The sequence below is a fragment of the Botrytis deweyae genome (assembly GCF_014898535.1).
Source record: "Botrytis deweyae strain B1 chromosome Unknown BDEW_016, whole genome shotgun sequence".
Lineage (NCBI taxonomy): Eukaryota > Fungi > Ascomycota > Leotiomycetes > Helotiales > Sclerotiniaceae > Botrytis > Botrytis deweyae.
This window is the reverse complement of record NW_024066223.1, coordinates 269,340-296,220: the sequence shown is the minus strand read 5'-3', so window position 1 is coordinate 296,220 and position 26,881 is coordinate 269,340. Positions and strand designations below refer to the sequence as shown.

The 26,881-nt window shown below is 43.2% G+C and overlaps 9 protein-coding genes across 9 annotated transcripts; 3 read left to right on the top strand and 6 right to left on the bottom strand.

The window, feature by feature from the left end:
• Window positions 1–112: 112 nt before the first annotated feature.
• On the bottom strand, window positions 113–1,996 carry EAE98_007092 (uncharacterized protein; the record flags this gene model as incomplete). Its single annotated transcript, XM_038954715.1, has 2 exons — window positions 113–262; window positions 311–1,996. 2 exons carry the CDS (start codon window positions 1,994–1,996, stop codon window positions 113–115), a joined length of 1,836 nt encoding a protein of 611 aa, XP_038808857.1.
• A 2,568-nt stretch (window positions 1,997–4,564) lies between these two features.
• EAE98_007091 (uncharacterized protein) lies at window positions 4,565–6,485 on the top strand (the record flags this gene model as incomplete). The annotated part of the gene is made up of 3 exons (XM_038954714.1): window positions 4,565–4,731; window positions 5,115–5,320; window positions 5,425–6,485. 3 exons carry the CDS (start codon window positions 4,565–4,567, stop codon window positions 6,483–6,485), a joined length of 1,434 nt encoding a protein of 477 aa, XP_038808856.1.
• Window positions 6,486–6,886: 401 nt separating this feature from the next.
• EAE98_007090 (uncharacterized protein) lies at window positions 6,887–7,788 on the bottom strand (the record flags this gene model as incomplete). Its single annotated transcript, XM_038954713.1, has 2 exons — window positions 6,887–7,153; window positions 7,261–7,788. The coding sequence occupies 2 exons, from the start codon at window positions 7,786–7,788 to the stop codon at window positions 6,887–6,889; spliced, it is 795 nt and encodes a 264-aa protein (XP_038808855.1).
• Window positions 7,789–9,135: 1,347 nt separating this feature from the next.
• On the top strand, window positions 9,136–9,357 carry EAE98_007089 (uncharacterized protein; the record flags this gene model as incomplete). Its single annotated transcript, XM_038954712.1, has 1 exon — window positions 9,136–9,357. The coding sequence occupies one exon, from the start codon at window positions 9,136–9,138 to the stop codon at window positions 9,355–9,357; it is 222 nt and encodes a 73-aa protein (XP_038808854.1).
• Window positions 9,358–10,014: 657 nt separating this feature from the next.
• Window positions 10,015–12,258, bottom strand: EAE98_007088 (uncharacterized protein; the record flags this gene model as incomplete). Its single annotated transcript, XM_038954711.1, has 1 exon — window positions 10,015–12,258. The coding sequence occupies one exon, from the start codon at window positions 12,256–12,258 to the stop codon at window positions 10,015–10,017; it is 2,244 nt and encodes a 747-aa protein (XP_038808853.1).
• Window positions 12,259–13,628: 1,370 nt separating this feature from the next.
• On the bottom strand, window positions 13,629–15,759 carry EAE98_007087 (uncharacterized protein). The gene is made up of 5 exons (XM_038954710.1): window positions 15,625–15,759; window positions 15,539–15,556; window positions 15,432–15,480; window positions 14,263–15,379; window positions 13,629–14,211 (listed from the first exon to the last, which is right to left on the bottom strand). Exons 1-5 carry the CDS (start codon window positions 15,632–15,634, stop codon window positions 13,759–13,761), a joined length of 1,647 nt encoding a protein of 548 aa, XP_038808852.1. The 5' UTR covers window positions 15,635–15,759; the 3' UTR covers window positions 13,629–13,758.
• Window positions 15,760–17,482: 1,723 nt separating this feature from the next.
• EAE98_007086 (uncharacterized protein) lies at window positions 17,483–19,768 on the top strand. Its single transcript, XM_038954709.1, has 4 exons — window positions 17,483–17,840; window positions 17,892–18,343; window positions 18,394–19,381; window positions 19,452–19,768. The coding sequence occupies exons 1-4, from the start codon at window positions 17,627–17,629 to the stop codon at window positions 19,562–19,564; spliced, it is 1,767 nt and encodes a 588-aa protein (XP_038808851.1). The 5' UTR covers window positions 17,483–17,626; the 3' UTR covers window positions 19,565–19,768.
• A 2,170-nt stretch (window positions 19,769–21,938) lies between these two features.
• On the bottom strand, window positions 21,939–23,606 carry EAE98_007085 (uncharacterized protein; the record flags this gene model as incomplete). Its single annotated transcript, XM_038954708.1, has 1 exon — window positions 21,939–23,606. One exon carries the CDS (start codon window positions 23,604–23,606, stop codon window positions 21,939–21,941), a length of 1,668 nt encoding a protein of 555 aa, XP_038808850.1.
• An 884-nt stretch (window positions 23,607–24,490) lies between these two features.
• On the bottom strand, window positions 24,491–26,616 carry EAE98_007084 (uncharacterized protein; the record flags this gene model as incomplete). Its single annotated transcript, XM_038954707.1, has 4 exons — window positions 24,491–25,471; window positions 25,522–26,296; window positions 26,358–26,501; window positions 26,558–26,616. The coding sequence occupies 4 exons, from the start codon at window positions 26,614–26,616 to the stop codon at window positions 24,491–24,493; spliced, it is 1,959 nt and encodes a 652-aa protein (XP_038808849.1).
• Between the last annotated feature and the right edge of the window lie 265 nt (window positions 26,617–26,881).

The window sequence follows — 26,881 nt, the reverse complement described above, 5'->3', positions numbered from 1 at the left end:
TTTATTTTTGACATTGACTTCATAGACATATTTACTGTGTTGTTCGTAAGATTGCGTTGAAGAAGAACCCGTCTTAGGTGTTGATATTCATGAAATATCCATATCAAATATTTTATGCGTATTCCCAAGATGTTTCGTATTGAGGTAATTCAAGACCTTGCCATGTCTCGCCGTATGGATTGGTGCGTGAACCAGAGAAGAAACCATCTTGCGCTCTTTGAATGACGTTAAGCCATGATGATGGTTCAGGATTTTTGCGCCACTAGAGTAATATTAGCCAAACTCTTGTCCAAAAAAATTGTAAACCTACCTGGTTGTGAATATGATATGTCCATGCGCCTCGGAAGAAATTCTCTAGAGTTCGATTTGTTGGTGGATATTTGTCCTCTTCCAATCTGTACTCGGCTTTGCTTAATGCTGCTCGATCAACAGTCACCATTTCGAGACCATTTCCTGTTGTTGCTCGTTCTGTTGTAACTTCACGCTTCTCAACTTCTGCTTCTTCAATAGACCTCATTTCCCAGAAATGCTTTGGTTTGGTCTCTGAGGCTAGCTTCAGTTGTGGTCCATCATAGCTTTCCCATTCATCGTGATTTGGGAAAGCATTCTTTCCTTTGAATACTTGTCCATAATCTTTGATACATGGAACTGTACATCTTCCTAATCTATCCCAGTTGAATTCAGTCCAGATCGGGTCGAAAGCGGCAGTCTCCAACATGTTGAATTCTTGATTTCGGCCATCCTTTACAGCCATAACGCCAATGATTCGAGGGTGAAAGTTCAATCCCATTCTCACACCACCTCGTAGAAGATAAGAGGATAAAGAAGAATTGGCTGTCAGAGACATCACCGCAGTGTTATAGTCACCAGGACTGGAATGCCCTCCCCAACGTTCTGCAAATGAATGTTCATCTCCAATGAGTAACGGTCGCATGTCTCGTAGCATGATAACATCCATATCATAATAAGATCCTCCATATATGTGCAAAACAACAAATCTCATAGCATCTGAAACTGCAACCGGCAAGAATGTCATTTGCTTCTCTGTCAATATCAACCATTCCTGGTCGTTTGAATCTCGGATAAGTCCATCCGCTACCAGAACCTCGCCTTTTGGATTGGGTTTTCCTGGGTTTTTGTAATATCCACGTCCATCCGTGTTATCTCCAGGTGGTAGTGGTATTCTAGAGGGAAATTTCCACAATTTCAGAGTGATGTCACCCCTTTCGACGAATGGTACAAACTTTTCAAAGAGAGGGTCTCTGGTCGTAAACTTGTCGATGGCATTTGGGTCCCTGTCTCCATCTAACCATATGAATAACCTTGAGCAAGGAAGATTTTGCGTATAAAAGTAACTTTTTATAAAAAGCTCCACTCTCCAAGTCGCAGGGCCAGTCCAGTAAGTGTGATATGGTACAATTGGCCCATTACATTGACCAGATGAGGACTTTGAGTAAGCTTTCTGTGATGGGTACTGAGCCAAAGAGTTATCCCGACCATCTGAATTGAGATACTCGGCCAACTTGGGGGGCTGCTCGCTTGCTCGTTCTCCTTGTGCCGGCATGTAATAATATTCCTTCTCACCCTCATTCATATAATTCAAACAGTCGAAAACGTATGGCATTTTCTCAATTTTTTTGTATGATCCTCTGCATTCTTCCACTAATTTTGTTAGATTCGCAACCGTATCGATGTGTGGTCGTTTTCCCAAATAGTCATCCTTTGGAACAACCAAACTCTCGGGTCTGTTGAACCAATTTGCATGTGGATTGATCTTTTCGATATGTAGTGTTGCGGGTGGAGGGGGGACGGGTGTAGAACCATGTTCAGAAGACGATCCATGAGAGGGTTTCTTGTAAAGTTCAGATGGCGATTTTGGAAGAGCTCCCCTTTCGAAGATGAGTACTGCTAAGTATAGAGTCCCATACAATGCCAGCGCTGCTAGAATGCTGTTCATCACTCCACAGCATGATTTTGCCCAATTCCTTTTTGCCATCTTGTAGGTGAATTTGTTGGTTGGTTAGAGAGTGTTCGTGCGCGTATCGATGGAGGGTTTGTGTGAGACGATTGCTTGACGCAACTTGAAAGGGTTATCTCAACTGAAAGCCATGAAGAAGTAAATGAGTGGTTTGACTGTTCGTAATTTGCAGAAAGCTATTTTTTGAATTTTAGGTTTTGGATATTGAGAGTTGGATAGCTAGATATATATCGTAAGTTGTTTGGAACAAGGTAGGCTAAGTTGAACTCCATGCGAACGGGGTACGTAAAGCACAGGCGTACGGTACTTACGAGGAGCAAAGGTGAATTATGTAAGTCAAAGATACGAAGATTCGAAGATTTTCTGGAGAGAAAGTGTAATTAATGAAAAGGAGAGGAAAAGAAGATGTGTAATATCTGTATTGAGAAAAGAATTGGAGAATGAGGGAATTCAATGGTTTGGTGACTGCGTCCACAATGTCCCAGGATGGTTTTGGTGGAGTTGAACAAGCGGAAAGGGGAGAGAAGATTAAAGATTGACTTTTCTGACTTCTCTCTTGAGTGAAGTTTGAGGTGAAATGTTCGATGTGTGAATCTGGAATCCCGATATGGACCAATGAGAGAAGAGGACGATGAGTTTAGGCAGGGGTAGAAGGATTTGGGAGTCTGTGCCATGCTCGAAAGGATCCATGCAAGCGCTCGTAGGTCGAGGGTAGATGTTCATTTATGGAGATGCTGTGAAATGTTGAATCATGAATCTTACGCGTTTTTTGATATTGTGAGAGGAGGGAAGCATACAACGTGAGGAGTTGATGATGGATGTTTGAAGATAGATTACCTTTTCTATATATGAGTGTGTATATCGTATGTATATATCGTATATATATACATACATATAATATATATTCATCGATTACCCAGGTAAATGTGATGGATCATTTGATTGATTGAAATGTGTAGTTGGATCACTTTGAAATCCTTCCAGGGTTAGAGCATTCGATGCGCAGCCAAGACTGCGGCACTGGTAGCGTAAAAGTCCTCTCGACTAAATGGGGAATGGGGAAAATCGCAATTCTAACCAACAGGGCTGGGCGTGATATCAATCCTTTGAGGCTTTGAGGGATTGAGTGATGTACATGTAGATGATTCTGATACATGTGGTGATGCTTACTTTTTGCTCATGCGTGCTTGTGTGACTCTCCATGGGCTGCGCTGATCTAGTAATATGGAGGAATTGTCTTCTGATGGTAGAAAAGGACAATATGATACTCGTATATCATGTATCATGTATCATATGCATTATCACATGTATGGAACCCTTTTTTCAACGGTTTATATCCTCAAGATGGGGGTCCACCGTACCAACAACAGTCTTCCATCTTGATTCGTCGCATCGTATCTTTGAAAAATGCCCGAATACACACAGTTTTGCAAAATGCCTCATTGACCAATCATGGTTCGACGCAGACAGTCCTTCTTACTCTTTGATCATTAGTATTGAATGCTAATGCTGTGTATCTCCTGATTCTCCTCCTACTTGCACTGCCCCCCATGCGGTGCTTCAATTCTTTTACCTTGGGAGTACAAGCAAGTTCTCAAGTTGTACCGCACAGTAGTGACAGTACTCCCAAGCTCTCCAAGGTTCCCTTAGCGAGCCTGCCTGTCAGCTCAATGGAGTTAGTTTCAGATTGTTTGGTTCAGGGGATGAGGGAACCGATTGAAATGGGGGGAAAATGATAAGTGGATCGAGGGGTGAGATTATTAGAATATCTTCTTAAGCAAATTATCATAAATGCCGCCTTTTGTAGACGAGAATATTGCTTTTTAATAAATAAACATCTTATGTATAAATTAATATATTAATATATTATCCAATGATAAACTCGTTCATTGTACATTCTATAATATTTTATTATTTTCTCAATATATTCGCAATAAAATCAATTATTTATATTAACTAAAAATAAAGATGAGATCTTATTATTGCTAATTTGCTTACAAGTGCACGGACCTGACTTTCAATAAAAACTCGTACGTACCTCCAGCTATTACTTCACTCTGTACTTACTAATTATTAGTATGTATCAGCGCGGGAGGCAATTTGCACACGTAGAAATGATTGGTCCATTTACCGACTCATTGTTTTAGATACCAGATAGACAGAAACATCATGAGAATCATACCTAGGTAATAACTAATAAATTAGTAATAATTCAGTGAAAGGGTTGATCATTGATAACTTATTACTCCATCAGACTTAGCGCCATATGCCCCTTGTCAGCCTAGGTATCCATTTTCAACCGATGCAAGAAAGTCAAGCCGATAATTTTCAATCAACGCTCTTCCATCCATTCAACCAACCTCGTGCGCAAGCTATAGATTCGGCGTCCACCAAACGAGTCTTTGCTGCATGTTAATGAAATTCTCCAAAGCCTTCCACAATACAGGACGAGACGACGGATCTGAACAGTACCGCTGATTGAAGGCGCGTATCGTGATTCTGTCTTTCTCGTCGCACTGAAAAGGTCCAATTTGGATACCATACTTTACTCCTACATTCAACATCACAGAGTTGAAATCGTTGGAAATGCGCTTGTATGAATATGGGCACAGTATACGCACATGTCGCATATTTGCACGAGTTGCAACCAAGAAATGGCCAGCTCAAAAATTGAGACAATTGGCAACAGCTGCGCCGCTACAAGTGGAAAAATATGATATCGCTTGTGGTATCTCGGGACACATCACCGTCGAGTAGGTTGGCAACTTATGTTTTCTATTTATCCGGCCATGGTTCTAGCCCGACCCGTGAAGCAAATACCCCCGGTATGGCATTCCACATTATTTGAGATAATTCACGCATCACGTGTGGAAAACGATCAAGTGGTCTTCCTCCCCTGGTAACTATGCTGGCTTCGGGTGAGTTCTCGAGCAAGTTTGTTCGCCATGATGGGTGATTTACCAACGCAGTGGATAGAAGGTCATGGTGTAAGTATCCACCAGATAAGTAATAGTAGGTGACGCCTTCGTGCCAATCGCGTAAGGGTTCTTGTACATGTTCAACATTGGTTAGTGATATATTTCCATGGCGTTTCTATATATAAAAAATGATAATCAAGCTAACATTATGCATACAGAATTCGCAATGGATTTCTCCTTCGCGATTCGCCCAAAACACCTCTGGTTATCTACTTACCACCATACCCGTCTTCTCCACTTTCATCATTTCATACACCTTCATGGTTATTGAATTCATATCCTGTCATTAACATACCCTACCGTTGGTCCCATGACCCTAAAACTTCATTTCGCAAACAAAGATCTCACGCGTTTCCCATACCACGTAAGTAAATTAATCTCAATCATGTCACCTGGCGTACAATCTCTCGGTTCTTTGCCGAAAAGAGACTTAAGTTATCCTATGGCTTTCACTGACCGCTACCACAGTTCATGATACACTTCAAGCGTATAGTTGGCTATTGAAAATTTACCTTCCCTCTCTGTTACCGGAGCCTAAACCTCTAGAATCAACCTATTTTTACAACAATCCAAAACCAATCCAACGACCACTTCTAATCTATGGATCATACCTTGGCGGTACTCTTGCCACCTCTCTCGCCCTCACAGAATCGTTTACCTCTTCCTTCTTACCCACTAAGATCCATTCTCTCATAGTGCATAATGGAATCTTTAACTGGACTCCCATCTCTACCACACCCGACCCCTCAATCTTCAACTCTGAATCCGCAGATTCGTCACCAAATCTTTCCTACAATCGCCTCTCAACGTTAGACTTATACGAAAGTTCTCCTTGGACAACTTTGACCCTCCACGCCCTCAAAACTCGGCTCTTTTCATCTCCATCTCAGACTTTCGATCCCTTCGCTTCACCCATCCTCTTCTTTCGCAACTCCGGCATCTCGGTTCCACAAAGATGGCCCGTTCCTCCCCCCGCTTCCATTCCACCCACTGAGACATCTAGTTTTGAAAGTACAGGTTCTATCGAAGCCGACGACTTCTCCCGCTATCCTGATCCCCAGTTTCCACACCCGGATCTCTCAAACGAGTGCGCAACCGAAGATGATGAAGAAGAGCCACATGAGACCCTCCTCGAATCCCGAAAATCAAATCTTATCTTCCCACCTGCTAACTCATCGTTACGGATACCAAGATCGTTGTTTACTTACTCTTCTTTTCCGTTTACTGGAGAGAAAGCATTTGACATATCACAAAACATATCACAAGATGAGGGAAAGATTGGAGAAAAAGATGAAGGAGAAAAAGGAAACAATATCTTCAAACAACAAGCTCAAGAACTAACAAAGTTAATGAGAAGAAGTGTAGTATTGCATGAATTGAAAGTAAGAGTTCAATGGGATGAGGATTGTGATGCGGGTGAGAATGCGAAGGAGAGAGTTACCGAGATGGAGGTTGGAGATGCGGGGTGGGATGGGGCGGTGGAGAGGGATACGGCAGTTAGGGAGTGGATTGATGAAGGGGGGTTGTGATTGGGGTGACGAGGCTCGAAGGGAGAGAGGTATATAAGTTTACAGTATGAGATCATTGATTATCAATGAATATTATATCTGTCAAGAAGTCCTTGGCGTGTTTGGCTTTTTGGAGGTTTGTCCAGTGCGGGATCATACTCCAGGAACATGAATATAATAACTTGTATGTATATGTGCTATGGTTCTAGTTTACATAGCACCGTTTACTAATAAGTGAATTCTATGATTGCTTTCTAGCATGCGAACTATCTTTCTATCTATCTATCCATCCATCTACATCTACCCGAGTCTGTCGAATCTATTCAAAATCTATATGCAATCTATGATATCTTTCAACAATTTAAGTCCTGAACCTCCATCCATCTCTTTATACCTATACCATCTACATCATCTCCATCTTTCTAAGCAGCAACCTCAACCTCCTTCCCCTCCTCATTCTTCACCTTCTGTTGAAACCCATCTTGCTGCCATCCACTCTCCGCCGCAGCTCTCAAATTCCTCTGCTCATCATCCGTAAGTGGTCTCTCAGTTCCCTTCCTTCTCTCTCTACTTTCTTTCGTTTCTTGAACTGCGGCATTGGGATCGCTGGAATCGGCAGCGCGGAAATGATACGAGCGGAATTCGGTATTGGTCCAGCCGGTTCCGACGAAAAGGGAGGAATCTTCCCACTATTTGGAAGAAAGTTAGTTTTTAGTTCATTTGAGTTTTTTTGAAGGATAGATCGATAGATAACACCACCAAAAAGAAAGAAAAAGAAGAAGAAAAAAAAACATACATCATCCGTAAAATAATGCAAAAAGCCTCCATGCGTCACCACCACAATATTCACATCCTCCATCCCCTCCCTCTCGGCCCTCCTCCCCAATTCCCTCAACCAAACCCGTGCTTCGCGCGCGCGCTTCTCGATCGCCGGCGCATTCGATGCCCATCTCCCACTCTTACTATTCCATCCTTCATGCACCAGTCCCAAATCCACGCTTCCGGCGAATTCCTCCGCGAGAGCCGCAGGCGCAGAGCCGGTATCGCAGGGGAGAGTCGAAGTTTCCTGGATTTCGGGGAGCGCGATGACTTTGATGTCGCGGGCGATGGCGCGGGGGAAGGAGTAGAGCGCGGTGTAGAGGGTGCGGCGGAGGGGGGAGGCGACGATGTGGGTTATTTTTTCGGGGGAGGGGAAGGTTTGCGAGAGGCTGGTGCATTGGGTTTTGCCGAGATCGGTGAGGAGGGGGTCTGGGAGGGTGTGGTTGGCGGTGCAGAGGTTGTGGAAACCTTGGGCGTGGCGCACGAAGTGGAGGGTTATGGTCATTTTGAGGGGTGGGTGTGGTGAGGTTGAAGGGTGGGTGAATGTGTGTGTTGTTGGTTTGTCAATGTTGTTTGTAGAGGAAGGAGGGAGGAAGGAAGGAAATATATATATATATAATAGATATGTAAATCCAATTGGCAATCAGCAATTCAAAATCCCCAATTGGAAATATAGACCGAGATAATTTTCTCAGAAAAAAAATGGAAATGTTTGATAATCTACGTAGTGAGTCTGAATGACTCTTACATGCAATTCTTTCTCAACGATGCAGTTTTGTCAGAAGTTTGTGAAATTTTGGTCCGCGGACCGATGGTAGATGAAACCAATGACGTGATTGGGATTGAGGGCGTGGTGGGGTGGAGTGGAATGGGGAAGGTTGTCCGAGGATCACGTGGGAGGGGTAAGTGATGGTTGATGCTCTGGGGGTGGGTGATGATCTTGATGTAGGTAATTTGGGCAGTACTCTTTTCAAGATGGTTGTGTGGGATTCATGCTTTGTTCGCATGTTTCTCAATATACATACTGTCCTGGTTCGGCAGCGTATACGAATCCGACGAGTTGGAATATCAAACATTGGGGCTATATTATCTCTTGAAATTATAGAGTTTGCAACTTGGATACTCACGATGAGATGTATTCTGTTATCAATCACTTCAAAAACTTGGAGCGAAGAACATGATCAAATCAGAGTCATATTAAAGAAGTTCATCATGAAGTTTTTGTTTCAATCATCGTGTGGTTTGTCTAGAAGCTTGAAGCCAAGTGCCCCCAATGCTCTCAACCTTGAGTTGAACTGAATGTGGCGATGTTATCTGAGCTCAAAGAATGATAATATTGGTTAAGCAGTCAAAATGAGGTTGAGAATGAAAAAAATCAGCCGCTCAAGAGGTGAGTAATACATGAAATGGAGCCCTAGGACGTTGGTCGGGATCACTGCTGACCAAACGCATTTATGGATATAACATTTCTTTGGTACAGGTTTTTGCGGCTTTGATGTACCGAGAGATCAAATATACATCATATCACTATGGCCAGATCTCTAAGAGGGCTTATGAGCTTAAAGATCCGGTGGCTATAACAGCGAGAAAGACGGCGGCTAAAATTACTGAGACCATATTTCGCTTCTCACTATTCGTGACCCTTTCGTGGATCCCTACTAGATGAACAATCCACTTCCTCAGAGATCCTGGGCGTCATTCAACACAATATAGGGGATACACCCAAATTGGAAAGTTCTGTTAGAAAGAAATGGTCTCCAAATACCAGGCTTGTTGATTTCGTGTTGAACGAGCTTCGATTTGACCACGAAGCCGACGCCGGAAAAATCCTCACTCATCGCCTCCCTATTCCATGCCGCATAGTAAAATCGTCGACTTGAAAATTTGTATCGACAGGATCGACCTCGCTGAGATCGGGCTCGAGGATCTACAATCAAAGATCTCCATCATCACATCTACAACCCGAAGCCACAAATTTCTCCAGGGACAACAGCGACAATTTTCGCTCGCACACACAGTTCTTGATCAGAATGAGGTTCTTCTCGATGAAGCGATGATTAATGTTAATTCTTAAATCGATGTGCAACTTCAAGTTGATATGCCCACCGCGGTTGAAGATACGTACGGTGTTGAGGTTCTAATTGAATGTAGTGATGGAGAAGCGGAGGCCGGGGGGTTTTTCGAGATTGGGGGGGGGGGATTTGTTGGGAGGAGTGAGAGTAGTGAGAGTAGTGGATGAATAGGGAAAGAAGTGAGGATGGGAGTGAACGAAGTGAGCGGGTTGATGCGGATTGGGATAGATGGGGAAGATGGGAGGGTTTAAGTAGTGATTATAACTTTATATGCACACAAATCGTAGGTTCTAAATTAACAAAATATTTGTCTACAAACTTACAAAGAAATCTGTTTCAGTCAATTTTCCTCCATATCAGTAGCAGGAACTTACATTTCATTCATTGTTGCTCTCCACCTAAGTACATATCATAACAACAACCATCTCGTCCAGAATCACAGGCGCGCATTTGTATCAACCACACCACAAACCTTTCTGCAAAGTCAGCCGTTTTTAAGCGATTCAATAATATCAATCTTCCAATTCAACTCAAGACATTCATCCATAACTATTTAATAATCATCCCTTCTGCATGAAATCCAACCAAGTACTATCAAGAACCACCAAGAACTGCACAAATTCCTCGCAAACAAACTCCAAGTAACTACTCACCCCCGTCTACCAGCCAATACCACCAATACCCATTCCCATAGCTTGTTCCTCTGGTACCAGGACAAAACGAACACGTGGTAATTTGATATTAGCACCACGTCTCTTATATACCTTGGCAATTTCTGTATCAGCTCCTTCGACGACTTTAGAAGCCTTCTCTCTGTATTTGGACCAGTACTCCCCATCTGAAAGACTGAATTCGAGGCGAATAAGATTTGGGAAAGCCTTGTAGAGACTAGTGGCAAAGAGACGCATATCTGTGACGTCGCAAAGTCTGTAATGAGGAAATGATAATCTTTGTACAACGTTGCCTCTCCACAAGGCAATTTGAGATGCATAGAGATTGACATTTTCTGCGGAATCGTTGAGAAACAATGTATCGAATCTCGAGGAGAAATAATCGCAGCCAAAGTAGAATGCACAGCTTTTATCCAACATGCACGCCTTCTGCGCTTGCTTGTTAACAAGCCATAATGGTGAAGGTGAAGTTCCACGTCGACGTTTGAATAAACCAGGACCCCCTTCAGTATGAATTGCATCCCGGTTAAGACTGACTGTGAGAGTTCTCCCACTTCTGACTGCAAATCCCCAGATCTTCATACACAACTCGTTAGGAAGGTCATCGAAACAATGGAAAATATCATACTTTGGCCTCGCTTGTTCTGCTTCATAGGCGGCTCTAAGTTTTTGGATATAGAGCTGCACCTTGAATGTAAATCGTACGGGGATTTCTGGTAGATATCCGATATGGGTTAGAAACTCATCGGTATTCAGATTGATGGCTCGACCCCACATAGTAAGATTGTCAAAGTTGTTGAAATGCCGAAAGTTTCGATTCACGCCCATCTCTTTACACCATTCAATAGCTTCCTCTTTCGTTGGGGCGAATTTGCCAAATATTTGGAGAATGGCTCCGGTGCAATAGGCCTCATCACCCAAATTAGGATTGCCTTCCCATACAATGGGTTTCGCAGCCGAAAATATCTGCTCCGGCTCAGAAGTTTTGACGACCGTGGCTTTTGAAGATTTCTTAGCCTTGCGCTTGCGTAACATGGCTTTAGGACATTTGGGGATTTGATTGCTTGAGATAGTATTGGAAACCTCTGGGGCTTCACCAGGAACGGTGTCGTCAATAAGCTTTTCCGGTTCGTCGTGTGAAGACAGGCAATTCTTTTGAACACAGCCATTGGGAGAATGGAAGTTTTTGCAAGCTAGCCTCTTTTTCTTTGATGGGCGTTTCGGGGAGGGCTTTAAAGGTTTAGCGACAGCAACAGGGATATTTGAATTATTGCTCTTGGGTGCAAGGACTTCTCTTGTATAGGCAGTCTGTTGATTAGTGCGAACTTGCTCAAGCTTCTTCTTGGCATCGTTGGCCGCCCATTTTTCCTTGAGCTTAGCCATGGCATTGTGATCGTGAAAGGATTGACAGTTATGCTTGTATCTGCATCCTTTGCGACTCAAGAAGTACTTGCAGACTTTAACAGGTGAGACTGCAGCGTCGGAAGTAGAATTGGCGACTTTGACGCTTGAATCTGTAACATCAGGAGTACAGAGAGCGGCCTTAATTCGGTCAAGTCCTACATCAGTAGCCACTGTAACGGCACTCTTCTCTTTGAATGTGACCGGAACAACTGAAACCGCCCCGTTTGATACAGCTTCCCCATTTCCGAATTTTACCTGAGATGCCTTAACTTGTGGATTTTTAATATCAGATGTAGATCGAGCGTCTTTGGTTTGTTCAAGCCCTACATCAGTAGCAATCAGAACGGGACTACGCGCTTCAGATTTGACTGGAACAAGTGGAGCAGCGTCGTTTGATATAGCTTCCTCACTTCCAGATACTATCCGAGAGGCCTCAACTGGTGAATCTTTAACGTCGGATGTAAAGTGAGCGGCCCTAATCCGATCAAGCCCTGCGTCAGCAAAAGCTGGAGCAGTGCCACGTTGTTTGGTCTTAGAACCGAATGATGCTGTTTCAGTCATTCCTATCAACTCCTCAAATCCAAGTGATTTCCGCGCAATCTTAATCTGATGAAGGGCCCGATCGATGCCAACCAGAGAAGGTTCATTTACTTTTGGATTAGCGTCGACGAAGTCTATTTGTGGAACTTCGATTGCAATATCTGTAAGGGCTTTGCTTGACGGGGCTAAGATATTCGCATCGTGGCGGGCTTTTTCGCGCCGGCTTAATTTAACGACTTCGGAAAGAATTTGTCGAAGTGGCTGATCATAGAAGCTGGAGAATGACATCTTGATAAAGTGGACAGACTTGAATTATCTCCGCTGTAGCAAGTAGGAAGGAGACAATGTTGAAGGTAAGAACAATGACTATCGAATCTTCGAATTGTAAGATGAATTCGAAGTATCAATCTCAGAGTAATTATGGTATCCTAAAGGAATTCGTGATGAAAAAAATAACACTTTGCTTGAAAGATAAGTTACTTTCAAAGAGTCTTCTTTCTTGCTGGATATCGTTGTTATAGGAGTATCTGAAGAGTTATATGTATGATGGAAGAAGTATGAAAATGAAGAAAGAAGTCTCAACTCCCTACTAACCCAACCCGAAGTGTGCAACCCGAAGTGTGCCGAGAAATAAAGCTAGGGGGAAAGAATGACACTAGGCAGAAATTCCACGTGAGGAGTAAAGACTTCTGCAAGTTGCAAATGCTGGATGAGAAGGGGGCTTTGGAATAATTATGTCGTTTTTATTGGTCTTGCATATGGACTTCTTTTGTAGTTTGCACTGCCGGTTGCTACTTTCCGAGTTAAGTGAATGCACTTGGCCTTGACTGTCGATAAAGTGGAATAAAATAAGGACAAGTTGTGGTTCTTCCTTGAATGAAGTTTCTATTAAGAGTTTTCTGGATTTGTTGTGAAGAATTTTATAAAATCCTATTGGTTGTCCTAGTCAATATTCATTTTTTTTTATCAAAGTTGATGTAGTTGAAATAAGTAATAAAGTATCGGATGAGGCTCAGACTGTGAATCATACGAGGTACATACCCGGGACCAGTTGCCCTTTTAATCCTCATTTAGAGATTGAAAAAAAAGCAAGTGAGTGAGAGGTAGCAGTGAAGTATGAATGTGTAATGGGCCGAAGAAGAGATGATATGATTGAATCAATATCAATTTCCCTTGGAGAGCTTAGGTGGGTACTAGGTGTAGTTCTTTGGGATGAGGAGTAAACAAAGTGGTAGCCAGGAAAGTATTATTTGGAATCACTTTGCGGCAATGGAGTAGGTAGAGTGGTATGTAAAATCGCAGGCAAATGCAAAAAGTTGTAAAGGTTGAGACTTTGCGTCGTTTTTGTTGATTTTTGATTGATATGCAGTAAAGTGTGAACGTCTCTGATTCCATCTTCGTTTGTATCCGGGAAGGTTCAGATGTTAGCTTACCCGCAATATATTTGCTGTTTATTTCAAAATGGGAAGCTGCGAATATGGAATATGCGAGCACAAATAAGATAGGAAGTAACTAACCAGTCGTCGATCTACGTTTTCAAACTTCAATTCTTACAAGCTGCCCGTGTAGTAAATTCATAGGTAACCATGGCCACCTAAGCTATTCACTTCGCAACTATCCCTAATGATAGGTGAGCCACAAAAACACTTGCAACATCAGGGTCATTCAACTAGCAACGGCGATAGCCTCAAAATTCCTGTCATTAATAGGTGTATCAAATTGAAGCGCTTAAATGAATCTATTGAATCATGGAACCCTAGTCTATTTTACTATGGCAATTTTTCCATTCTAAAATTCATTCTCATCGTTTCCAGCAATGATGACATTATTGATCTTCAATACCATACGACAAAGTTGAGTGGCCAACATCAATTGTTGCTTTTTACCGATCAATGGATCGATAACGAAAGCATCTCTCATGTCATTGCTACCAGTTTGCATACAATCAACACCTAATCTTGTGTTCTTCTCGGTGGCTTGTCTACTCTTGACAGAGGCAAGGGTTTCGATGGAAGAGAGACCGGAGTTTTCTGCCAAAGCCATTGGGATAGCATCAAGAGCATCGGCAAAGGCGCGCATAGCGTATTGTTCAAGGCCAGGTGACTTAACAGCGGCGTCCTCAACGGCTAATGAGCATGCGATTTCTGCAGCACCACCACCATAAACAACTCTGTTGTCTCTAACGAGGTTACGAACAACACATAGAGCGTCGTGGAGGGAGCGTTTCGCCTCATCAATGATCTGTTTAACCAATTAGTAACGATACAAATGTCGAATTCTTGTACAACATACCATCTTGTTACTTCCTCTAACAAAGACCGTAACAGCACGAGTGTTTGCACACTCTTCGATGACCAACATCTTCTCCCTGGTAGTACCAAAGCTCATCTCTCTGACTAGTCCAGCTCTTCCGAGTTTCTCAGCTGATAAATCTTCAAATCTTGGTACGATTCTACCGTTTGTTGCAATGGCGATTAATTCTATCTCTGGTCCTCCAACCCATCGCACGGCTGGTAATTGACTTTGTAATAAAAGATGGTTTGCCTCATCATCAAATCCCCACTGACAAATAACAAGATTGGCACCAGTATCCTTGATTTGTTGAACCATCTCGGTAAACTTGTCCTTTTCGTATGTTTGTAGTTTCTTAAATTCTTCAACGGAGGTAATGTCGAGCTTATGCTTGGTTTTTGGCTTGGGTGGTTCGAATGCACATGTGAGAATAGCAATCTTGGCGTCTCGAACTTCATCAGGCATTTGAGGGTGTGAGAAGTCTTTGTCGACAATAACACCTTGAACTAGTAAAGAATCCTCGAGAGATCCACCGACCTTACCATCAACCTTGATCAAGTCAAAGTCAACATCCTTACGCTCCAAATCAGCAACAGATAAGATAGCATCAACGGCAATGTTGGCAAATTGGTCGTGGGCCTTGGAGACGATTTTACTTCCCAAACTTGTCCTTGCAACCTTAACTAAATTCTCTTTTTGTGTTTTTGTGAATTCGATAGTATCGGCAATTCTATCCAGCTCCGCAACAGCAATATCACAAGCTTGGTCGTAACCATCAGCTATACGAATGGGGTGGATTCCCTTGTCGATAAGTTCGGCAGCTTGTTCTAACAAGGCACCGGCCAAAACTACCACACCAGTTGTACCGTCACCGATTTCGTCATCCTGAGATTTTGAGAGTTCGACTAAAAGCTTTGCAACGTGGTTCTGAATCTCCATCTGTCCCAAGATGGTAGCACCGTCGTTTGTGACTGTAATATCACCATCTGGAGAAATAAGGATCTTATCGAGGCCTCGGGGACCAAGGGAGGTCTTGACAATATTGGCTACTGTCCTCGCTGCGAGAATATGTGATTTGACTGCCTCGTTTCCATGTTGTCTCTTTTTCTTTCCCTGACTATAACCTCATCAGTACTTGAACTTTCGGCAGGAAAGAGTTAAATCCCTACTCTCTAACAACGATGAAAGGTCTTCCTTGTTCATCCTTGATCACAGAAGCTATAAATTTCTTGTAAGCTTCCAGGGCGATTTGGTGGTGTGTACAGATACAACTTACCCTGTGACATATCAATATCTACATAGCGGGGTGGTTAGCAGAAGCTCTTTAAGACATATGCTCGGTGACAGCAGGTAAAAACTTACTCATCGCCATGTTTGAAGATGTGCGAGGTTTCCTATATCAAAAGAGTGCTGAAACAAACTGCAGAGGTATCGAACAAACCAAACAAAAAGCAGAATATTTGGACAAACTTCTTCCCTGACCAGCGCGTTCAAATCGACAGTCGCGTTTATTGAAAGCCCTTCGTCTGCCAAAAATTATTTAGACAGCCTCAGGTTACAGATCATCAGCCACGATTATTAAGTGACCCCGCATCAGCCACAGTATCTTGAAATTCCAAGGTTTCCAAGTTATTCATGGCCTCGCGATAAACTTTTTGCTTTTCAATATACGATATCCATCCATGGATATCATCAATATGACATTAATATATAGTATTCTGACACCCAATCTCACATCTGATATGTATCATGAATTCGCAACCTTCCAGGTTTTCCATGAACCTAAAGAACGAACTTAAAGAACGAACCTAAAGAATGAACCCCTTTCTTTTCCATTTCATTTTCGACAAGACATTCTTCATTCGAAGAGATACTACCTATATACCTGTACACATTGGCGATACATATTTTACTGTACAGACCCATTTCATCGTGCTTGTGCTAATTTACTTCCAAGCAAGAGCTTGCTGCGGAGTCTCAGGGACTCTCGAAGGCCATCAACATCCCTCCACAACTTGGTCTACCGCTTTTAATCTCGGAAAATACATCAAATGCTCGCAAGGAAACCTTAATTTGTTGCTCCTCTCGATCGCCTTATTGGGTAATAGCAGCGAAAGTAGAAATTCTTTGAATTTCAGATATGCTCTCAAGAAACTATGGACATCGTTGTGAAAAGAACATCAATAAAACTTCAAACTTTTGATACTGCTATTAATACTCTAGGTGAGAATTTTATGGATCAGCCTTCGGACTTTTCACATTCGTACAGCTACCGATATTCATACGAGAAAGCCCACAGTCAACTCCAATACTTGAGTCTTGAGCAGATCATCGAAGCGGGGAAACAGATTAGATATTGCTCTCTTTGGAAGAAACAAAAGATGCCGTCTGATCATTTGACCCAAGAGGGCTGTCAATAATGTCATGGTTCGTACATATTCAATGCTGCACAGGGTATAAACAGGTCTAGGCGTCGGAAGTATATACACGAAACATGGCTGTCGAATGACAACTACTCCTTTTTGTTGGGATGGAAGCTTTACAACAGCCGCCACCAATTATGTACCTATGTCAACTTGTCAAGCTAATTTTCAATGCTGTTTGATTGATCTCATATCGAATCAATCCTCCTTTTCCTCACACAGACAAGTTGCACAACATATCTTCTATACTGACAAACTTTGGCAAAGGAGGAGCTTTATATAAAGCAGCAACACTCTAACAATCAAGAAGCCCTAGGAACTTGTGTCGTACCTGCATTCAGGGGAACACCAAGAACTAAAATCTAATCGCCTCGCTACCGAAAGAGGTAAGCAAGCCATGGCATCTAACCGCTTTTTGGCGGGTCAAAGTTTCAGATATATTCAAAGATTAGTACCACATTTCCCCTCGGATATATGAAATCGTCGGTAGGAACATTCTTTCAATCCCACATTCAAACAACTAGTGTTGTTTAATCTAAATACTACTTTAATTGGCTACAGCAAAGTGATTTTGACTTCATCAACATGGATTTCCATGATCCTCATCATGCTCATCTCTTTGATCTTACCCAGGTGCATCGTCCCTTTAATTCCCCACCCCAAGTTATCGATTGATTCCTTACACAGGAATAGCATAACATGGACATGGCATATACTCGAGCGAGTAAAAAGTACATGGTAGACCTATTCGGTACATATAGGCAAGTATAGTTCCAGATCTTTCAATGTTTCTTGAAGCTTTCTATCTTTGACTTCTCTTTTCTATTCTAAACGCGGATTTGTCTGCCTTTCACTCTTTTGGGGGTTCACTTCTATTTTTGAACTTTTACCATTCTCCATTCCTTCAATTTCCTATCATTCCTTTTCAAATTATTTGCAAAATGCAAATCAGCACATTATCAGCCCTCGCGGCAATTGTCCTCCCAGCTTTAGTATCAGCACAATTGACTGGTTCAGTTGGCCCCTTGACTTCAAGAGAATCTAAAGCCACAAAAATTTGTAGTGTTTTGGATTATGGTGGAAAGGCAAGCAAGACTTCAGATATTGGCCCGGCGCTCACTTCTGCATTCGCTGCTTGCAAGACTGGTGGAACAGGTACACAGTTCAAGATCCATTTCCATTTACTGAAAGCTCATTTTTAAACAGTTTATGTCCCACCTGGAGATTATGGTATGAGTACTTGGATTACACTCAGCGGAGGTTCGGCATGGGCACTTAAGCTTGATGGTATCATTTATCGTGTTGGTAGCGATGATGGAAACATGATCATGATCAAACACACTAGCGATTTCGAGATGTACAGTAGTACCTCTGCAGGTGCTATTCAAGGTTATGGTTATGAATTTCACAAAGACTCGACTTATGGACCACGTCTCCTCCGATTTTTCGATGCTAAAAACTTCTCCATTCACGACATTGCTTTAGTCGATGCCCCTGCATTCCATTTCTCCATTGATACTTGCGAGAGCGGAGAGGTTTACAACATGATCATTCGTGGTGGTGACGAGGGTGGTCTTGATGGTATTGATGTTTGGGGAACAAACATCTGGATTCATGATGTTGAAGTGACTAACAAGGATGAGTGTATTACTGTCAAGGTGAGTCTTTTTCCAATGAAGCTTTTCTAAAATACCTAATCACGTTATAGAATCCTTCCGATCACCTTCTCATTGAAGATATCTACTGTAACAGTTCAGGAGGCTGTGGTATGGGATCTCTCGGAGCAGACACTGCCATCTCCAATATCATCTACAACAATATTTACACTTATGGATCTAACCAAATGTACATGATCAAATCAAACGGTGGTAGCGGAACCGTTTCTGACTGTCAATTCAACAACTTCATTGGTCGCTCGAACGCCTACAGTTTAAACATTAACGCAGCCTGGACTCAAGCAAGCAAAGCTGCCGGTGATGGAGTCATCTACGAGAACCTCTCTTTCAACAACTGGAAGGGAACGTGTGAGAGCACCACTGCACGTGGACCAATCAACCTCCTCTGCTCATCCACCGCTCCGTGCACAAATATCACCATCACTGACTTTGCCATCGGAGCTGATTCCGGCAGCACCGGAAAATACGTCTGCCAAAATGCTTACGGTTCAGGAGGATGTCTTAAAGCCGACACCGATTCCCCATCCGCTTACACTACAACTCAATCTTGGTCCGCTATGCCAACCGGCTACGAAGCCTCTACCATGGCCCAAGATTTGGCTACTCCTTTCGCCGTGAGCGTAAGCATTCCTATCCCAACCGTCCCAACCTCTTTCTTCCCAGGTAGAACTCCTGTCTCCGCTCTCATGGCCAATGGCGGTGGATCTTCAGTTACAGCCTCCGCATCCCACGGAGCAATCACCACCTCTTCAAAAGTCGCAGTAGCCACCTCAACCGCCGTCGCTTCCTCCTCAAAGGTCGCTGCTACATCCAGCAAGGCCTCTCCCACAGCAATCGTTGCTACCAGCAAAGCTTCTTCCTCAGCTGCTGCCGTTGCCACCAGCAAAACCACTCTTGTCACCCAAAAATCCAGCTCTACTCTTGCTACTTCCGCTAAACCAGCTACTACAACCGCTGCTTCATCTTCTGGCTCAGTCCCTTTGTATGGTAACTGCGCCGGAGGAAAGTCTTGCTCTGCCGGTACGTGTGTAAAGCAGAATGACTATTATTCCCAGTGCCTTTCTGCATAGACTGACTAACAGTGCGATAGATGGTGGGTCAGGTGGTGAAGTTTCTTCAACCGAGATTGCTAGCTCGGTTGCTCCTGCTGCAACTGATGCAACGGATGCAGGTGGAGAGGAAGATGATGAGTGCGAAATTTAGATGTCTAGACGTCATCCTCAAATTGGAGACGTACGACAAGAAAGCAAATATATAAGAAGGGAATAGATTCATTGTATTATAGTTAGAACAGTATCTTGATTGTAAATATTGGAATGAAGAAAACACTTCCTACTGCCCTATTGAGTGGGGTGGAGGTTGATTGAATTTTATTTGTTGTATTTCTTTTGTGTATGTTCTATTTCAGGTCGATCATAAATGATGACGTTTGATATGTGTACATTATTCATTTTTGCGCTGTCCTTGATCTTGGTTTCCTTGGTCGAAGGTTTAAGTAAATCCTCTTTCAACATCCCTTTTCACTCCTCTGCGTCCGCTATTTCGGCTATCTTTTCCATCTCAGCTTTCAATCATTTTTCACGTAACTACTACTTCCCGTATCCTCTCAAGTTCTCAATTTTTGAATCTCTATTCCATAGACTTACTCCCATATTCCAGGTAAGTAAATATCTCTTTCTATCCAAGTCTCCATAGGCAGGAATGGATACAGAAAGTAGTACTTCCGGTGGCATAACTATTTTCTCGCTTCGGTAGCTAGCTCGGGTCTCAAGACTCGAAGGAGTGTAGTGTAACATTCAAACACTCTACATTAAAAACTTCTCTGCATGTAGCAAAGAAAGAGCATTCAATTGTTGAATAGTGATTAACAAAGCTCCTAGCTCCCCACGTATCTTCCTTCCCAACCACTAGCATCAAAGACGATTCCCACTCTCCTATTCTCACCTTCCCCTATATCCCCTACCAAATCTCGAGAGGTTTTTTCTCATTCACTCTCTCCCCTTGCCTCTCTCTTTGCCTCTATTCCTCGTTTGTCTGTGTCTTCCTCTTCCTTCCCCACATCTTTCCACTCCACCATCCAATAACCCACCGCTTCACAACCCGCAAACACCGTGTACAAAATCAAAACATAAAACACAGCCCGCAGCACCGAAACATCCCATTTATTCATAATAGCAGGTGTTAGGAAACCCGACGCGCCCGTCAACAAACCGGTGCGGAACGCTCGTCGAGTCGGGAGGGAGAAATGTGAGAGTATAGACATTGTGTTGAACTGTGTTGTATTGCGAAATATATGTGTATGGAATTGCGGAAGAGGAAATATGAGTATGTAGATAGAGAATAGGAATAGGGAAAGAAAAACAAAAGGAAAAAGAACAAAGATGTAATCATCGAGGATGAAGGAAGCCCCCTTGCTCTTGAAATCTCAGCCCTGCTGTGGCGTATGCCTTGCATATGTATGTACGTCAGCTTACCTACTTACCAGTTGGTTCCCTCCATCCCATGCAGAACTTGCAAACCGCATCTTCCGATGTGAGCAGTCGATTTCGGAAAAATCGACATTACACACATGTATGTATGTACATGGATACCAGCAGAAACTTCAAATGAATAAAATACTCCTCATTATTTCCCTCAACACCAACAGAATGCACAATCAAATTTTCAAAAATCGCAAATGTACCTCTCCGCACCCGACACACATACACTCCTCCTCCCACCCCCTGCAAAACCATAACTCCATTCCCGTCCCGTGTTTTCGCGATAAAGAGAAGTGGTAATGACAGTGCGAAAGACGCATCATACTCAAAATTCGGAGATATGTAACGGGAATTCATGTTGTCCCTCGCCTCCACCTGTACCTAGTTGGTATGTGGCGGGGTGTGATCATGATGTACCGATCCTCGGGGTTTAAAGAGGGGGTGTGCGAAGGGATTAATTTGGTGAGAGAGGTCGTGGTGACGATTGATGGTGAGGTGTGGATGAAGAAGAAAGAGGAGAGGGGTGGTATTATAATAGTTAGGGAGAGAGAAGGGGAGGTCGTTACTTTGATGCTGGCGAATTCAGATTCGGAGAAGAGATGACTCAAGTTATTGGATGAGATTTCGTGAAAAAGCATGATGCTATATAAGTCCCACTAATTTATACCAACTATTCACTCATACCATTACATCTTTCCAAGCCCTATAGTGGCGAGAATTATATCATTAATGGATATCTAGCCCATAATCCACAAACCGCAACTCAGAAAATGCCCAATACGCAAAGAACATTCCATGCAAAGCTCCCGATTGTTCAATAGGTACATAAATAAAACAATGCCGTGTAGTGCACCCCAACAAATAAACCAGACCAAATGAAATAATACTAATCCCAAACCACAGACGCCTATGTATACCTTCGAAAGGTCATATGCACAATTTATCATTCCCTTCCTCAATAACCAACCCAATGCCGATTTGTTAATACCATGAGTACATACGCTAGATGCTTATATCAAAACTCTCAACTTCATACATTACTCCGTATACCATCCCGTCTAAACCCCCACACGAGTCCAGATTTCCACATGAGTAATCTATACCACAACTCCCCTATCGCTCCACCCATTCTTTCCCTTCCAAGCCCAAACCCAAAATACAATTCCAACACCCACACTCCCTGCCATTCCCCAGAAAGTCCCCGCGTAACAGCTTTGTCCCCAGCAAAGTACTCCATCACCAAGGAATTCCTTCCATAATCCCTCGGCAACTTTCTGGTAGACTTGGCTATAGATCACACCCCAGAGCGTAGCACCTAGTGCTGGCACCATTGCTACGATTCCCCAGTTGGTTCCGAAGTTTTCAACACCCCAGATAACCGTCACGATTAAAGGAGTCAGGGAGAATAAAGCGCCGTAACCGGATCCGATGAGAGTAGAAATAATCCAAAAGCGGTCAGCGTGGTTTTGGCAAATTCCTGCAGCCAGTAGGATATCACCCAAGAGGATTAGGAGAGCGGACAAGATAAGGAACGTTATACGGGATATCGTGAAGCGAGATCTAGGTTGTGGTGGGAGAGAGGCGAAAGAATTTGACAGAGAACCGAAATGATGTGTTATAGGAACCGGAGCCAGTATATCGGTGAGGGTACCAAATAGGATACGAGCGATGGTTGAGGTAAGTGCAACAACTGAAACATGTGTTGCTGCGGAAGTAGGATTGTGGATTGTAGGTGGATTAAGCGTGCCGATTATTGTGCCCAAATTCGTGATGAACGACTCGCCTGGTCCGGAGACGAAGAAGAATCCAATGGCTAACCACCACATCGTATGATCTTTCAGAAATCGTCTTGTTTCCTCGTTTAATAACCAAGTCTTCTTTCTCGCTTCTTCATCCTCCTCATCCACGCCACCTCGCTCTTCTCCATTCAAAGTACCATATCCTCTCCTGGTATACCCTTCCTCCTCCCCAAGTAACCCACTCCTCTCCAATTCCTCAACAGCTTCTTCAATCAACTCATCCTCATCCACAATCTTCAACAATCCACATCCAATAACTCCCACCACAAGAAGTGTAATAGCCAAGAACCAAAAGAACCTTCCCACATCAACATCTCCCCTTTGACCGTCTCTCCCCCTCTCATACAATATCTTCTCCCCCACCTGACTCTGCCACATTCCACTCAACCCAAACGCTGCAATTGGACATGCAAGAGCCAGGCCTCTATATTTCGACTTCCCAAAATTCTTCGCACACGCCGTCACCGCACTAATATACATACAAGTCGTTGCCATTCCAATAATCATGAATGCAATCACCATCCAAATAATTGGCCATCCTCTTTCCGTCACATAACCCTCTATGTCTTTCTCTCCACTCTTGTATGTAAGTGCCGCCAATCCATATCCAGCTCCAAACATAATTCCCGCCCCGAGAGACAGTGGCGCAGGTCCAACCCGATCGCATAGATATCCAAACACCGGCACTGGCAGATACATTGCCAATTCCGCCGCGATGATAACAATATTGACTTGTAATTGCGTATAATGCAATCGCGATTGAAATAAATGGCCATAAAGCGAATAAGCGGTGATGGAACCTGCGCAGAGACAGGAGAGGATGGCGGAGGCGTAGGAGGTATAGCGGATCATATCTTGTTTACGGGCCTTTTGGTCGCGGAAAGCAGAGGAAGACTCGGATGGTGATCGTAACGATGAGGATGGGGAGGAGGATCGAAGGAGAAGGGTACGATTTGTGGGCGCCATGGTTTCGATGGGTGATGGGCCCCGGCTTGTGTAGATATCTATGTTAGATACGAGGGCATCGAGTGAGTTCTGAATCAAGGTGTACTCTAGAGACTTGGATCCCAAAGGTATTAGGAATTGTATCGAGGGATACCGTAGATTCAAAGTAAAACGAATTTAACAGTTTCGAATCAGAGAAATTCAGCGAGGTATGTTGTGATTGTTGTGATATTATGACTCCCGAGGTCTCTGAGCTTGGAGCTTGGAGCGTGGATGATCTCTCAAACGCGACTTCGGGATCGGCTTACGCCATTAGGCAAAGTAAGAAGTTGAATTCACTCAAGATATTAGAGATCAAATGTATGACCGTCCTAGGTGTCTTGATTTCAATTTAAAAATCCTTTCTCATCTGTAATATCTCCATCTCCATCTCCATTTCCATTTCTTGATATTCTCGGATTTCACACACCACGTCTGATTGAATGTGTACCTAGGTGTTCGGTATTACTTCGGTAAGCCGAATTTTGTTCTACAAGTTCGGAATTCGACAAGTTCATTATGTGATAATACCTCTGGTGTTCTCATCTTGTGGCAGCCAATTGAATCATGTGAAATTTGTCAAGTTTGAAAATGTTGAATTTATGTATTCAAGAGGAACTATCGCTCTTTAATCGCGAGAGCGGGGAGGATATTAATACTATAAATGCAGCCTCTTCCTCGCATTGTCTAACCTTCCAGCATTTAACGCTTCTATAACGGTATCTCATCAAAAGGTATCAAGCTGAACGCCCCCAAAATTCCCAATGTACCAAGTCTATTTCAAAACCCTCCTGCGCCAAAAGATGCTTGGATCTCGCATTCCATTCCGATGGTCTATTCCATTAATTTATCCAATCTTCCTTCTTTTAATGTACCCTATCTCTATGCTGTAACAAGTGCAATCTCCTCCTTTCATCTGCTTCCCCCGAATGTGCATGTGATGGTGGATGCAACGGTGTGAATCCCATGCTGGAGAATGGGTTTCTTCTCAAAAATCCCGGTCCGTGGTGGTGTCTATGCGTATCCGCGTGGGAATGGGAATTTGAGTTTGAGTGTGAGTGTGAATGAGAATGACCTCCGTCCAATGGGTGCTCATGCGGTGTATTTGAGCCACTACTTGCATGTAATGTCGGACTCGGTGGTGCTGAGATGGCAGATTCGTAATTGGGCAGTGCTTCGGTATAACTCATTCCTCTTACAGGGGTTTTGAGGGCTGTAGTATAGGAAGGAACTTTGGTTAAATCTCCCATTTCATTGTAATCCAAATGTTCAGGAGTATGGTATCCGCTGCTCATCGTGGTACTAGTGGCATCTGGGTGATGATCCTCGTTAAAACTTCCTCGTCTGCTAAGAGGATTACTTCTGGCAGTTGCTGAAGAAGCGGAATGACCATGGTGTGAATCAAAATAGCTTCCTTGGTGATCATCGTTATGGTGAGGAGTATTTCCTCCGGATCCAGATCCTCCATATCGTCTTAAAAAGCTATTCCTGCCAGAATTTAAATTGGTATTTAAACTTTGAAGCCTAGATGACAATGCTGCAGGGGGAACGGCGCCTGCAGGATGATGAGATTCTGGGGAGGCAGATAGATTCTCTGATGAACCTGCTCGAGACTGGGCGTAGAACGGAGTGTTCATTCCAGATTGTGGCATAGGGGTCATTAGTCCAGATTGATCCATGTCGGCGTAAAGTTGATCTAATACGTGCTCTCCATAAAGAGGTGGTGCATGTGCTGATACTGCAGTTGATTGAGTATTGGTTGTTGGTGTCTGGTCCACTAAAGCACCTTCGGCAGTTAATGGCATATTGGGAGAAATAAAGATTGTCACTGGTAGCGTTGCGCGGAGCTATATTTGATCAGTATTTTTTGCATGGATTGAAGACAAGGGAGTCATACCTCTGAAATATGCCCATCTGGGTTGTGCAATGCAATGTTGAATTTGACCTTGTGGCGAATTTTGATACCATGTACGTCCACATCTTGTATGCATCGGCTCAATCTTTTTGGCAGTGGCATGAATTCGGTCATTTTGAATCCATCTTGCCCACTGTCGTCAAGCATATCTTGATAATGCTCTTCTTCATTCAGTTCAAAGGTCCAAGCATCCACATCTCTGGAATTTTTCCAATATCTATCCGAAGTCGTAGATGTTCCTGGGAGAACAAATTCTTGTACTTCGATCAAATGACACTTTATCTTGCCTATTTTCAAGCCTTTCAACAAGGAGGTGAATCTCATCTCGATGGTGATTGCAGTACCAAATACTATGGCCTTTTGTGGAATAACCAGTTGATATTCGATTTTATTTGGCCAAACATTCTCAACTGTCATGGCGTGAGCCAATTCCAATGCTGAAGGGTCCAAAGTTCGAACGATTCGCACCGGTTTCCAAGCATGTAAATCGTATGCCAATTTTCCTCTAGCGACTGTTGCCTTCAATTTGTAGATAATGTGGCTGTCATTCAAACCCTCCACACTTTCTGACATAGATCCTGGAATGACGAGTTCGAATGGCCACTCATAATTTCCTGCTGGTAAAAGTAATCCCTTTGAGGAAGAACCAGGCCCTGCTCCACCCACAAACGGCGCCCATCTATGACTGAAAATCTCAGTAGTTCTATCGACTCGATTATTCGAAATACCGGTAGGTGTGACTCGCTGATCATTCCACCTGCATGTGGTAGTTAGTTTTTCAGCCCTTGCATATGTCCAAATGCCTTGGAAAAACTCACCCAACTTTCAATTGTCCAGTCATACGAAGATGTACATCTTCTACCTTCAGAGCAGCTGGCAGGCATAAAACTACTGATCCCTTGAGCAATTGACTCGATGCTTCATTTTCACCTCCTCGAAGTACGATGATTTCCTCGTCAAGACTGCAAAATGTCAGTAAATGAGGAGGGAATAACATCGCAGATATATTATAACATACCGTATCTCGAAAAGTGTCGAAACACCTCTTCCAGTAACGCCTCCAAAGAAATTAGGCATAACGTCTTATTAACTCGAATATTGGTCGTATGCCAAATGAGAAATAATGATTCAGGAGTTGTTTGGCGTCAGCAGGAAAGACAGAATCCCCCGACCGTTTCGTGTGCTTATTATGTTGGTGCAAAGTTGTCAAGGAGTGAGCTCCGAATATTGAGAAATACTTATACTCCACTCGTATCGGCGACTTCCTTTCCACAGCAGTTACCAAGGAAATGCGTGAAAGTGGTAATGCTAGTTGCGAATCGCTCTTTCTGTTCTGCAGCCA